Genomic DNA, 13496 nt, shown 5'->3' on the forward strand with positions numbered 1-13496 from the left:
TCATTTATGCACATTAGAAGGTTAAAATGATGCAGGGATTCATCCATTTGCACAGTCAATTTATCATATTTGTTTACTTTGCTATTGTGATTCTTTGCGATCTTTGTGTCCCTGCGCACAGAGATGACAGAGAGAAAGAAAGGTGGAGGTTTGTGTGGATTGTGATTATTTAGCCAATTAAACTCACAGAAAGAAGAGGAACCATGGGCACATTTTTTTTTAAATGGGATATTTTTAAAATGCTTCCTCTGTAAAGGTTTTGACTCCGGGGATCACACAGCAACATAACAGCATCTGCATTTTGCCCTCCTGTGTCATCTTATTTTTTGTTACTTTTTCATGCTAGACTGACAGCTGAGCAAGGGGTAAGCATTTCAAAGAACAGCAGGGAAACCTAGTGGAGAGAGGCCTGCAGCTTCTGCTGCTGGAGAGCACAGAGAATTTGTCTCTGTTTACTCAAGCAGAGTGGAAGACAAACCAAGAAAAGCAAAAAACAAGCAATAATCACCCCCAGTTCTCCTCTCTTACCAATTTTACACCGGTGTGACTCCACGGACTCAAGAGGAGTTGCTCCCGATTCATACCTGGGTCGGGGAGAGGAGAATCAGACATCGGATGTTGGAAGATGTTTCCATAACTCTAGCTGTCAGCAACAGTTTCGGCTTCTGTTAATTAAAATAATTAGAAAATCAGAGAGTCTGGTCAATATTTGAATTGCTACAGAATGAACAAAAGAAAACTCTCAAACCACACTCCAGAAAAACTGATGGAGGAACAATTAGTCTGTGTGTGGACCCGTCACACCAGTCTGGTTTTCTGTAGTGGTTTTCCCTACTTTGGTGGTTCTCAAATCACCTGGGCCAATTTCAAACTGTGTTTAGATCAGGAGTAGGGTGACCAGACAGCAAATGTGAAAAATCAGGACAGGGGATGGGGAGTAACAGGTGCCTATATAAGGAAAAGACCCAAAAATCGGGACTGTCCCTATAAAATCGGGTCACCCTAATCAGGAGCTTCTGTTCTGCCCATCTCATAACACAAGAATAAGGGGATGTGCAATGAAACTAAAATGTGGGAAATTCAAAGCTGATAGAAGGAAACACTTTTTCCACACAATGCATAAACAAACTGTGGAACTCATTGCCACAGGATGCCACTGAAGCCAAGAATTTAACAAGATCCTCAAAAAGACTGGGCTTTTGTCTATCTCACAAAAATAGGAAATTTTTCCAAATGTCCAACCTAAACCTCCCTTGCTGCTATTTAAGCCCAATGCTTCTTGTCCTACCCTCAGTTGTTAAGAACAATTTATCACTCTACTTTTTATAACAATCTTTTATTACTTGAAGACTTATGTCCCCTTATCAGTCTTCTCTTCTCTTCAGTTCCCAGACTAAAAAAACCCAATTTTTTCAATCTTTCATCAGCCATGTTTTCTAGGCCTTTAATCATTTTGATTGTTCTCCTCTGGACTTTCTCCAATTTATCCACATCTTTCCCCAAGTGTGGTGCCCAGAACTGGACACAATACTCCAGCTGAGGCCTAATCAGTGCTGAGAAGAGTGAGATAATTCTCGTGTCTTGTTTACAACACTCCTGCTAACACATCCCAGAATGATGTTTGGGTTGTTTGCAACAGTGTTACGCTGTTGATTCAGATTTAGTTGAGATCCACCAGACCCCTTTCCGCAGTGCTCCTTCCTAGGCAGTCATTTCCCATTTTGTATGTGTGCAACTGATTGTTCCTTCCTAAGCAGAGTACTTTGCATTTGCCTTATTGAATTTGTCAAGATCATTTTAACTTCTAATCCTGTCCTCCAAACCAGCTGTAACCCTCTCACCTTGATATTGTCCACAACATTTAAGTGTACTCTCTATGCCATTATCCAGATAATTTATGAAGATATTGAATAGAACCAGACCCAGAACTGATCCCCGCAGGACCCCACTCGATATGCCCTTCCAGCTTGACTGTGAATCATTGATAACCGCTCTCTGACTATGGTTTGCAGGGTCTAGGCTATACTTACCTAGTTTGTTTGAGAAGTTCATGAGAGACAGTATCAAAAGCCTTACTAAATTTGAGATATATCACATCTACTGCTTCCCTCTATCCACAAGTTTTGTCACCCTATCAAAGACAGATCAAAGACAGATATTAGGTTGGTTTGATATGATTTGTTCTTGACAAATCCATGCTGACTGTTACTTATCACCTTATCTTCTTCCAGGTGCTTACAAACTGACTGTTTGCTCAATTATCTTGCTGGCTACCTAAATGAAGCTACCTAGTCTATAATTCCCTGGGTTGTCCTTATTCCCCTTTGTATAACTAGGTGCTAGTTTGCCCTTTTCCTGTTCTCTGGGATCTTTTCCATCCTCCAGCCTAGACCATTGGGATCCCAGAGGTAATTCAACCAGTTACCACCCTTACGCTATAGCTGATTTGCCTGCAACAATTTCATTGGCTGTATAAGGGAGATGACATAGATTATATCTTACTTGGCCTCACTGCTACACCGATACAACAGCACAAGCTTTCAGCGTCTAGTGACTATTTAATTATTGATGCAAAGCTGAAGGGCTCCAGCAGGAGGAAGACGGACTGACTCTAGTCCAGGGGTTGGGCACTCGCCTGGCATGTTGGAGACCCAGGTTAATGTCCCTGCTTTGAGCCAGGCAGACTTAAACCTGGGTCTCCCACATCCCAGACGACTGCCCTAACTAGCGGGATGTCGGCTGTTCTGGGGCAGGGCAGCTGTAATTTTGAAAGTGCTCAGATTCATTCAGATGCAGAATGAAAAATGTTGAAACCTTAAAATTTTTTGCTAAATGGAATTCTTGTTTTCTGGCCAGCCCTAGCCGGTTTGCCCAGAAAGGAGGGGTGGGGGTGGACCCTGCACTGCCTTTCTATGGGTGGGTGGGGGGAAGCCATATGGCTACCATTTGCGCTGTGTCCAGAAGAGCCCATCAAAGGCTTAATCTGAGAGAGTGATTTTTTCTTCGCTGGCCCGCAGCTCTCTCCCCACCTAGCCTGATACTCAGAAGCTGTGTTTACTCCCAACTTGGCTGGTTCGCTGAGCTGTTTTTGACCATTTTTACTCTCTGGAATAGAGATGTGTCTGCAATGCAGCTGTTCTAGGATTTCTTGCTCATTTTTATTTCCTTGTTAAGGAAACAGGTTAATTTCTTCTCCGGAAAGAGGACTGGAGAGTGTTGCTGGAATGATTTAACATGAACCACAAATCACAAAGAAACTGCCTTTGCATCATGCAGGTATACGCAAGCAGGCAGGACAGAGGATAACTGGACAACCACGGCTTTGTGTTCATCAGCTACCTAAAAAATGTGTTTGCTCCATAAACATCACTGAATGACCAAGCAGAAAAGTTCACTTCCATTAATAAAAAAAATCTTGTGCCAGGCTGCAGTGCTCTAGTGTTAATAGCGTGATAGCTGAACATGAAACACAAAATCTGGTTGATTATAACAGGATTTTTAATGCCTTCCCCTGGAAATTGATTACTCTAAAAGCCCCATCCCAATCCATGCAGCTGGACGACACCTGGATGATGGTTTTTCCCACGACCCATTCTGCCGCACTACACCTAATTCACAGGATAAATGTTTTTCAGCACTAGAAGGTAATTCATATAAAGGGCTTGATCCTGCACAGGGATAAAGTCTCACACACACAAGCACAAGGTTACCAATAGTGAAAATGAGATGGCAAGGGGCAAAGCACTGCTGGCCACTGAACCCACTGCTGGGAAAACAGGTTACTCTGATTTGCAAGGTCAAAGAGAAGAGCGTGTAATCAAGCCCCCCATTCATCTGAAGAGCAGGGCACCGACACCCCGGCCTCCTCAGAGAAACACAAACCCTGACCCTTCATCCTGAGCCGGAGAGCAAGGGAGCTCCACGTGCTTCTGCTCAAAGCAGAGGACTATGCCTATTGCCTACCCTTGCTTGGGTCCATATAAATCAACAATGGCCCATACACCGCATGGTGAAAGCTCCTGTGATGCAGCTACCAACTAACCTCACGCCTTTGGGGAGAATTTCCTTCCTCATCCCAGCAAGTGATCAGTTCACACCCTTCTCCACTAACAGTAATAATGCCTGTGATTTCTAGCCTGGCTACTGTTACAACTGCATTGTCAGGCAAATCCAAAGTGAGCACCAAGGCACAGTCCTCTGGTCTGCAAACTGGCCAGAAATGTCTGGGTAAGAATTATCCGGGGGCAGCAAAGCTCTCTGCTAGAGAGTTACCCCCATCCCCAGCATGGACTTCACCTTTCAGGTGCGCAATAGACACCTGGCTATGTGGATATATGTTACATTAGGAACAACATAGTAAACATATAGTACACAAACATTTTATTATAATGAATATTAGTGAGCAGAAATCAATAAAAGTTAAACATCGTCCTAGGAACGGGGAAGACAATTGCTACCAAGGACCATGCAAAGACACACTAATGGCTGCTGTCAAGAGTGCAGTACATTTAAATAAACTACGTACATCACTCTGACAAGCTCGCCAGCTTTTACATACTAAGTGAAGGACGCTGTGTATCCTCAGACATGACACTCCATAGTATTGGGGTATTACACATGGCATGTTAATAATACATGGTACACACAGAGAGTCTGAGCACATCACACACACGGGTAACATGCTATAGATGGCTCTGAGAATGACCCTAGGTGTGGCAGATGATTTAAGCAGTTTAGACTGCAACAGTCTAACAAGTGATTTGTGAAAACATCATTTATTAACAGTTCAACGTTACCCTTAGTAGAAAGCATGACCAGAGGGTGTCTGGACAGCAGCCAGCTCGGCTCAAACTCCCCTTCACCCATTTGGATGCTTTCAGGGCACTCAGTGACCGTACTGCATATGGAACTGCCCAAGTGGCAGGCTCAGACTCTGGCCTTGAGCTGGTGTTGGGTGCCAATGGCATTATTCCTTCTGCTGCATCTTCCGAGAATCCCTGGAGCCATCGTTAGACTCACTTTGGAGGAAGCTGCTAACCAGCCTTTACCCTATCGTTCTGAAGACGTGCCGATAATGTGCCGTGTCTAACAGAACAAAATGAATAGGAATTTGGAAAAGGGACATGGAAATAAGCATCCCAGTTCTGTTTTCAGAAAGGGAACAGATCAGCAATAGGGGGGACAGCATAACCCCGGGATAGTGCAGAAACATTGCTTGGGACAAGCACTCTCCGGAACGGAAAAGGGGACATTTTCCCATGCTGTGATAGCAACAGTGTTTAATCACAGTGAGTTCGTTCCCAATATAAACTGTCACAACTGCATATGGTCTGTGACTATGGTGCTTTGGGGTCTGTAGACATAACGGGGCTAGGAGAACGTCGGCTCTTCACGGGGAAGCACTTTGAAATACAAAGAGCTGCATCAGTGCTAAGCATTAATGTTTAAAAACAATATCGAGTGTTACAACACTAACGGCCCAATTCCCTTTGCCCCACGCAAAGCGCAGGAGGGGCCAGTGTGAGAGAGAAGGGCCGGAACCCTCCCCTGAAAGCCGGCGTGAGAACTTGGCACAACCGTGCAGCTGCTCCGTGCTCATCTGAGACCTCCCCAAACACAACTCTTCTCATTCCATTAAACCACCCACGTTTCTTCCCATGTGGACCAGGGCACTCAGCCAGGACCACTGCCACACCGAGAACTCAGGGGAGTTCGTGCACCCCCAGCCCCTACTCACTCGGTTCGCATTTGTTGGCCCTTTCGCGATGGCAGACGCTAGGCCTCGGCTGTAAGGGATTTGAAAAGTCTGCATCGGCATCTCTGTTCAGAACCTCCACAGTACCTCACCGCAAGGCGGGGGGAGCATATTTCCACTGAAGTCCCACATGTTTCAGTTAAAGGTAGAAACTCCTCAATCTGTTACGTGTCTCTGGAGTAGGGATGAATGTGACGATCGTGTGATAGTCGGTGAGAAGCCCAGCTCTCCCTGCTACCGCACTCGCTGGAAGTGGGAGTGGATGGAGCCCAATATCCTGCAGGCTCCCAGATTTCATACCCCACAGTGCTTATTGGGAAGGAAACACTACAATGCCTTTGATATACAAAATGTTCTGCCTATGGGGGAGCTCTCCAGAGGTACCGGGCAGCTGGGCCCCCTCCCTGAAGAGCCCAGCTGCAGGGACCTGGTGGCATAGGGTCACAGATAGCAGGGGAGCTTCACTGGTTTGGTTCACTCAAAACCAACCCTGCCCAGCCTCGCACTCCCCCAAACACCAGCGACATCGCTTCTTCACAAAATGCCCATAGAGCTGGTCCTGACAGCGGAGTCACTTCTGGGCAGCATCACCTTATACCGGAAGGGAAGTGTTTACAACTAGGGGCTTCCTAGACTCCTTGCATCTTCTGTCCTACTCCTCCTCCAGACGCACTAATCTCCTTTCAAAGGACAATCGAGGTGAGGAGGCCACCCTTGCAGGGCCACTGTGGCATCTGGCAGCCTCTCTGAAGATGTACTGCAGCAAGATGCTGCAAGATAGATGGCACCTTGTCAGTGCAATACATCAACCGCCATGCAGCAGGCAGGAACAGGAGCCCAGGAAATGTCCTTTACAATAACTTAAAACATAAAAGCTTATGCGAACTTTGTTGTGGATTGAGTGGTTTTGCTGCATGAAGGATCAGAGGGCTGTCACAATGAAGTCACATAAATTGAGGCCAGTGAATATAATACAAAGCCGTATCCATTGTGTCTAAGTATTTTACATTTTTCACAGCTTTATGATACAAGAAAATTCAGACAACGCAAAACCAAGGGGAAAGAGAAACAAGCCACAGGAAATAAGTGAAAGGTAACCTGCAAAGCAGAGCATGCCAAAGAGAGGAGAATCCATGCAGAGCCAGCAATGACCCCAGTCTGTCCCTAGCTGTGTTACCCCAAGCCCGTCAGTGGAGCTCCCTTTCACCATTCCTGGCTGATCTGTCAGATAGCTTCAGCTGTCTTGGCCTGGGTCTTTTACTTTTAAAGTGACTAGCTCTGGTAAGTTCTCTGACCGAGATAACTTACAAGGGCCATCATTTTCGGAAAGCGCAAAGCACCCACCTTCTGAGAATCAGGCCCCTTAGAACTGTCTGAAGCTGGGCACCCAAAATGAAGGCATCAAAAACAACCAATTGCATTAGGAAATCTCGTCCCCTCTGCCATCGAGCAGAGGTGATGCTAGCCCACTGGGGGCCCTACACAGGAATATTTCCCTCCCCTACACAAACAATACATAATAAAAAGTGAACAAGGGGCCCACTTGGCCTGCCCGTAGCCTAAGCCATTGCTTAGCCTGCTTATGCCTAACGCCAGCTCTGCCGTCAAGTGCATGGTGTTCTTTTGTATTATGCAAAATGTTGTCCCTATGTTGTATGGTCAGGGGGTACACACACTTTTTCAAATTTCCCTTCTGCACAGTTATTTCTCCGGGAGGAGGGCTGTGACGCTGGCAGACCAGGTGCCAGCTCATGCCAGGATCCCCGTGTCTCAACTAACTAGCAGGAATGAGTCTGGCTCACCTGTGTGTCAGTGTCGTTAAACAGGCATCAGAACTACAAAAATGTGTTTAGTGCTTAGGCTTTATGGAATGATTGTGGGTGGCCACCTGCATTTATCTCAGCTATAACAGCTGTATCCCATACTGTACGGGAACACTGGAGCAGCTGCATTGTGAGCCACTGTGACTGTGTAATCACCGGACAGGAGAGAGACATTAAGTCGTATGAAACGCTGGTCTCCAACAGAGAGCGCTACGTCCTGCCCAACAGGACAAGACCAGATGGTCTATTGTGGGATGATAAAGAGGACAAAAGGCACTGGTTGTTCTGCCCTCCCCCCGGGAGAATGAGTCACGCAAGTGGTTTCCTCCCAACACCTGAGTTTGCAGCTCAGAGCACAAGGGAGCAGGGGGACAGAAACCCCTTACAAGAAGGAAATGTATCTTTCTGCTGCTTGGACTCTGGGGGCTCGATTTATTAGGCATAAGCAAGAGATCCCCAGTCCTTAGCCTGGGCTAGCCCTAAAGGATGGGTAGAGCTTGCTTGTTACAGAAGTGTCGATTACTTTTTGAAACTTAACATTGTAACTAATTTGTGGTTATATGTTTACCCACATTAATCTTGTAAATAACTTTAGTTTCCTTTTCCTATTTAATAAATCTGTATATTGTTTATTAGAGGACTGGCTACAAGCGTTGTCTTTGGTATAAGATCTAAGGCACAACTGAGCTGGGTAACTGACCGGTCCTTCAGGACTGGGAGTAACCTGAATATTGTTAAGTATCAGAGGGGTAGCCATGTTAGTCTGGATCTGTAAAAGCAGCAAAGAGTCCTGTGGCACCTTATAGACTAACAGACGTTTTGGAGCATGAGCTTTCATGGGTGTAACCGACAAAGTGAGTATTCACCCACGAAAGCTCATGCTCCAATATGTTTGTTAGCCTATAAAGGTGCCCCACAACTCTTTGCCGCTGAATATTGCTGTGATTCTTGGTGTGAGGAGGCATCTATCACAAAGGTATGCTCACCTGGGTGGCAAGATACATTGGAACACCCGAGGAGAGTGTCTGTCTCGCCATGTATAGGCCGTTATAGGGCCTGAGTAGGTTACACTCGATAACTGGTTGGTGAACTCACAGCCATTTGGGGGTTTGTGCCCTGACGCTGATACCCAGGCTCTTGAGTCACTGCTGGCAGCTTGACAGGGGCCAGCTGGCTCCACACAGCAATGGCAAAAATGCGGATTGGCATTAACCACCCGAAAATATTCAGTATTGGCTGCTTGTTTTGCCCATGATGGATAGAGCCAGAGGATTGTTAACTGCCAAAGTACAAAACTATTTATTGATGGAAAATTACAGCATTCAGCATCTAGGACTGACAACAGTAAAGTACTTTGTGCATTCATCTGACCTGCAGCTGTTCCAATAACCTAAAGTACCGTGCTGCAATTCTTCACTGATACCCAAATACAGTGGGATCTCTCTCTTGGTGGATCAGAGAGGTACCAAGAACACAGTATTTTCTAATACAGATCCATTTCTAGTTAACAATTTTTTCCTTATGTAACTCATCAAATCTATAAAGAAACCCATAAATGTGTATGAATCTATTGAATTCAGTAAGAGCAACAAAAGAAAGAACAACCTGCAATCCCTCACCTTTCCCCTGGCCTCTCTGCATTTCTTGAATTAAATTAGTATATTGCACCTAAAGAATAATGAAGATGTTACTACAGTGTCTCAGCTGCTGTGATACAGACCATCCCACCAGTCAGGGGTCACATGTGAGGTTACAAATGCTGTCAGACCTCACTGTAAGAGAGACAAGGGGGGTGATGGAATATCTTTTACTGGACCAACTTCTGTTGGTGAGAGAGACCAGCTTTCAGCCACACACAGCTCTTCTTCAGGTCTGGGAAAAGTACCCCGAGTGTCACCTTTCCCAGACCTAAAGAGCAGCTCTGGGTAAGCTCAAAAGCTTGTCTCTCTAACCAGCAGAAGTTGGTCCAATAAGATGCTCCCTCTCCCACCTTGTCTCTCCGATATCCTGGGACCAATGCGGCAAACATGGAAGATGTCGAGGGAAGGAATCACGTGAGCATTGTTCACTAAAAGAACGGTGTGAGTATTGTACTACGCTCAGATACCATGACAATGAGCAAGACAAAAATACACCTGGACATAGCCAGCTAGTGTCCTCCCCATTGATCCCACCTTCCTAGCTGGTGCTGACTGGAAATATTCTTGCAGCCGGAGGACATCTCTGGTCCCAGGGCATTATGTGTTTTCTTCTCCCTGGGCATATTGATTTGAACAGCTGGGGGAGGCGAGCAGTAGTTGTCCAAGATCATCAGCAACTCGATCTTTCATTCACTAAACAGTTCAGTAAATCTGCAACACACAGTTTAAAAGAAAAGACCAAAGCTGTTGGGTAACAAAAGAAAAGAAAACAATTGGACCTAAAATCGGGGCAGATTAAAGACAAAGATTCTTAGGACTCCAGAAGGAACAGAAACGAAGGCCTTAATGTTGTATAAGATTCTTATTAATCCTAAATTCAGCTACGACATATGCAGGCGTTAAAGGTTATCACAGCCCCAGGAGAAAGCCTGCAGGCTGCCCCAGCAACACGCATCCTCACACTATGGCATGTAATGCTGACTGATGGCACAAGTTTCCAGTACACCACAATGATGATATCATAACAATCACTAGGTCATGCTGACCCACTGCCCAACTGCAGCTGAAATATCTTCACGCTCTACCAGAGCCAAAAGTACTTTAAAAAGATGCTCAGATTACTGGAAAAGGTGGCAATCACAAGCTCAGTATATGAACTCAAGAGCCACCACAAGCTAACGCACTCTTGGTAAGACTCCCAACTCATATACCGTAAACGCCTTTTTATCCGGCATGTTGGGGGATCGGGGGTGCCGGTAAGTGAAAAATACCGGTTAGCTAAGAGGGAGGGAGTTTGGGTCGGGGAGGGGGTGTGGGGCTGGGGGGGTTGGGGCATGGGAGGGGGGGTGGGGGGCAGGCTCTGGGAGGGCGTTTGGATGCAGGAGGGGGCTCAGGGCAGGGGGTTAGGACGCGAGAGGGATTTCGGGTTGCCAGATTCAGGGGGTGCTCATCTCGGGCGGCTCCCTGCAAGCAACGACCTGTCCCTGATGCTTCTAGTCAGAGGCACAGCTAAGCAGCTCTGCACGCTGCCCCCACCCCAAGCACCGGCTCCGCAGCTGTGATTGGCTGGGAACCTTTACCATCAGCATATGATATCTGGTAGCCTTGTGTCCCTTTGTTAACATTTACCCTTTAATGGGTCACAAAGATAAAGGCCAAGCATTTTTTCAGAAGTGAGTGCCTAAAATTAGTCTCCTAAATCCATATTTTAGCATCTATGTAAATAGTTTGATTATCAAAAGAGTTGAACAGTCCCATTGAGGTCACTGATTTAGGTGCCTAAATATGGACCTAGGAACCTAACTTTATGGACCAATTTTTTTAAAATCTTGGCCAAATTCTTCACCTACTTAACTCACAAATAACAAAGAGCCAAGGTGTACAGGAAACCACTCTGACAAAACACTCTGTCAAGATCACCCGAAAAGTATCCCTGAACATGCAAGAACAGTTCCATTCCAGGTGGGCAGCCTCTGTGAAGCAAGTTATATTCACCACTTTGCGTGCTGGCTTGTGACATATTTCTGTGTTCCAACATTTAAACACAGAAGTTGATGGTCCTTAGAATAAATACATCATAGAAGAATAACCATCATCACACCCTTGTGTCACCCCTTCCATGACATGCCAAAACATTCTTCCCCTCTGACCACCTATTGAATTTAAGGGTCCTATTTAATATTGGTGGCAATTGTATAGGTTGGGGAAAGAATCTAAACTGCACAGAGGTGGAGAGTAACTTTTTGGTTTGAAGAGACCTGAAATTTGTCCAACTGGTTTGGCACTGCTGGATGGCCACTGCTTACCCAATGCTTCTGGGGGGGGAGTTCACCCTTTGGACATCTTTCCCAGATCCCCAGCACGTGCATAATGTGCGTCTTTAGCTCTTTCCAGCTGAATCTTTTGCTGTTCAATCTGTCCTGTGGACCCATGTCACAGTAAATCTGCATTGGCTCACGCATGGTCTCATGGACAGTGCGAGCCTGCTGCTTGTTCTACCAAATGGCTTGCCCAGCACTGTTGCCTGGTTGGCAGAAATAGAATGACATGTTCATCAAGCTCCAGGTTTCCCTTTCCTCTATTATTGCAAATATTGTCTGTGTGACACAGGGGTTTCTATAAAGGCCATGAGGAGTATAGACGCCTGGTGTCAAAGCTTCAACTCTGCCCAAGCTGTTCTGAAGAGGAAATGGACCTTGTAGTGTTCTAGGGCCTAACACTTCACACTCTGTGATCCATAAGCAATTCCACAGTCCCACAGCTGGTGCGGCTTTGGCATCACATTCAAGTGTGCTTATTACAGGATGAAGACGCACCATCCACATCGCACAAGGAGATTTATGTCACCCATTTTCTCTGGATAACTGAGCAGTTAAGCTCCAAGGCGCACACACTTAGCATTTATCCAAATGCATCAAATAATGTCTTGGGCAATAAAACCTACATTGAATAAATTGTTAAGTACAGTGGCACTCACTAAAACCAAACATCGAAAAGCAATAGACTTGTAAAAATTGGATATCCCTTCCCCATTCCCTAATCTAGCCAGTGTCTTAGAGAGACAGGCTTCTGAATGGATTTCTCTCTCTCAAAACACGACTCTTCCTCTCCCTGATGTGATAGGCTTGAATTATTCTTTGCTTTGTGGAGCCATGTTACTAGTTCTTCAATAGATTTATATGCACAAAACGACCAAGGGATTAGGAGAGTGTAGAATTTTGCCTAGAGCGCCCTGTTTTTTGTATTTTCTTTTTTGTTTATATTCGGTTTGTTTTGTTTTGGGGGGAGGTTATAAGAAAGTAAAGCATGGCAAATTTGGAGTAAAATGTTTTTGGTGTTTAGTTTAACTTTTCTCAGTGCAGTTTCTTCTTCAAAGACCCGGAGCCAGACTTGGGAATGTTATTGCAGTAGAATCCTGAGGCCCACCCTTTTCACACATAAGGCTAAAGCATAGATGCCATATATTGCATATGATGCAAGACACATTTGTATTAGTGAGGGGTACCTTAAAGTTTGTATTCGTTCAGCTGCTCAATTTAACATTCCCAATTCTACAACATTTTTAACTAAGCTCTGCCAGACCTTCCCAATCAGGGAGGCATAACAGATGCTAGGAAGACTGTACTGAATGTTTAAATGAATGCAGTATCAGGAAATGTATGGTTTAAAAAGCAACATTTAAACTGCTGCCAGAAATATGTATTTAAATAAATAATGGACATAATGTTTATAATTTTCTTCTTCGGGATCTGACTTTCTACCACTAGTTAAACCCAATGTAGGTTGCCCGAAAAGTGATATTTTTTCAATCGAAGTAAAAAGGCATACCATCATCTCTGTAAAAGAGCGTCTGTAACTTTGCCGATCCTGTGAGGAACTTCCATTTCTTTCCCCAGCAATAGAAAGCATCGTGGTGCTCTTGTCACAATCCTAGCTTCTGCAGCTCCCGTGAGAGGAATGGCTCCCAATTCAGGCAACCAAAGAAGATTAGCATGCTTGTTATTCCAACTTCAGGGCCCACCTGCCAAGTAAATCCTTGGTTTAAAACACTGAAGGGATGGTTTATTCCTGAGACTTCTGCATGAGAATGCCATGCAGCACACTACACCCCCCACTACTGCCGTACAACCCGCTTGTGACTCGGAATTAGGCTCCCCTCCTTTCAAAATGACAACTTGCGTGTGAACAATGATTAGCCTCTTTCTTGGGTCATGACAGGCTTCTGCTGCCCTTCATGTGTCAGTCATGACCTAGAGCCTCCCTCCAGAAGTGGGGCCT

At 45.4% G+C, this 13496-nt stretch overlaps 1 protein-coding gene across 5 annotated transcripts in view; it reads right to left on the reverse strand.

Moving 5' to 3' along the window:
• The window catches only part of HTR2C (5-hydroxytryptamine receptor 2C), a 653091-nt gene that overhangs the window by 473525 nt on the left and 166070 nt on the right, over positions 1-13496 (reverse strand). For 2 of the 5 annotated variants that reach the window (XM_039488617.1, XM_039488616.1), the window contains one exon: positions 585-665. In XM_039488617.1, the coding sequence (XP_039344551.1) occupies positions 585-635 (51 nt within the window). In that variant the 5' untranslated portion in view covers positions 636-665. Of the gene's footprint in view, positions 1-528; positions 666-9752; positions 9930-13046; positions 13240-13496 lie in introns of all 5 variants that reach the window. The other 3 variants (XM_039488615.1, XM_039488614.1, XM_039488612.1) reach the window with 3 other exon arrangements.

Source organism: Mauremys reevesii, linkage group 9 (assembly GCF_016161935.1).
Source record: "Mauremys reevesii isolate NIE-2019 linkage group 9, ASM1616193v1, whole genome shotgun sequence".
NCBI lineage: Eukaryota > Metazoa > Chordata > Testudines > Geoemydidae > Mauremys > Mauremys reevesii.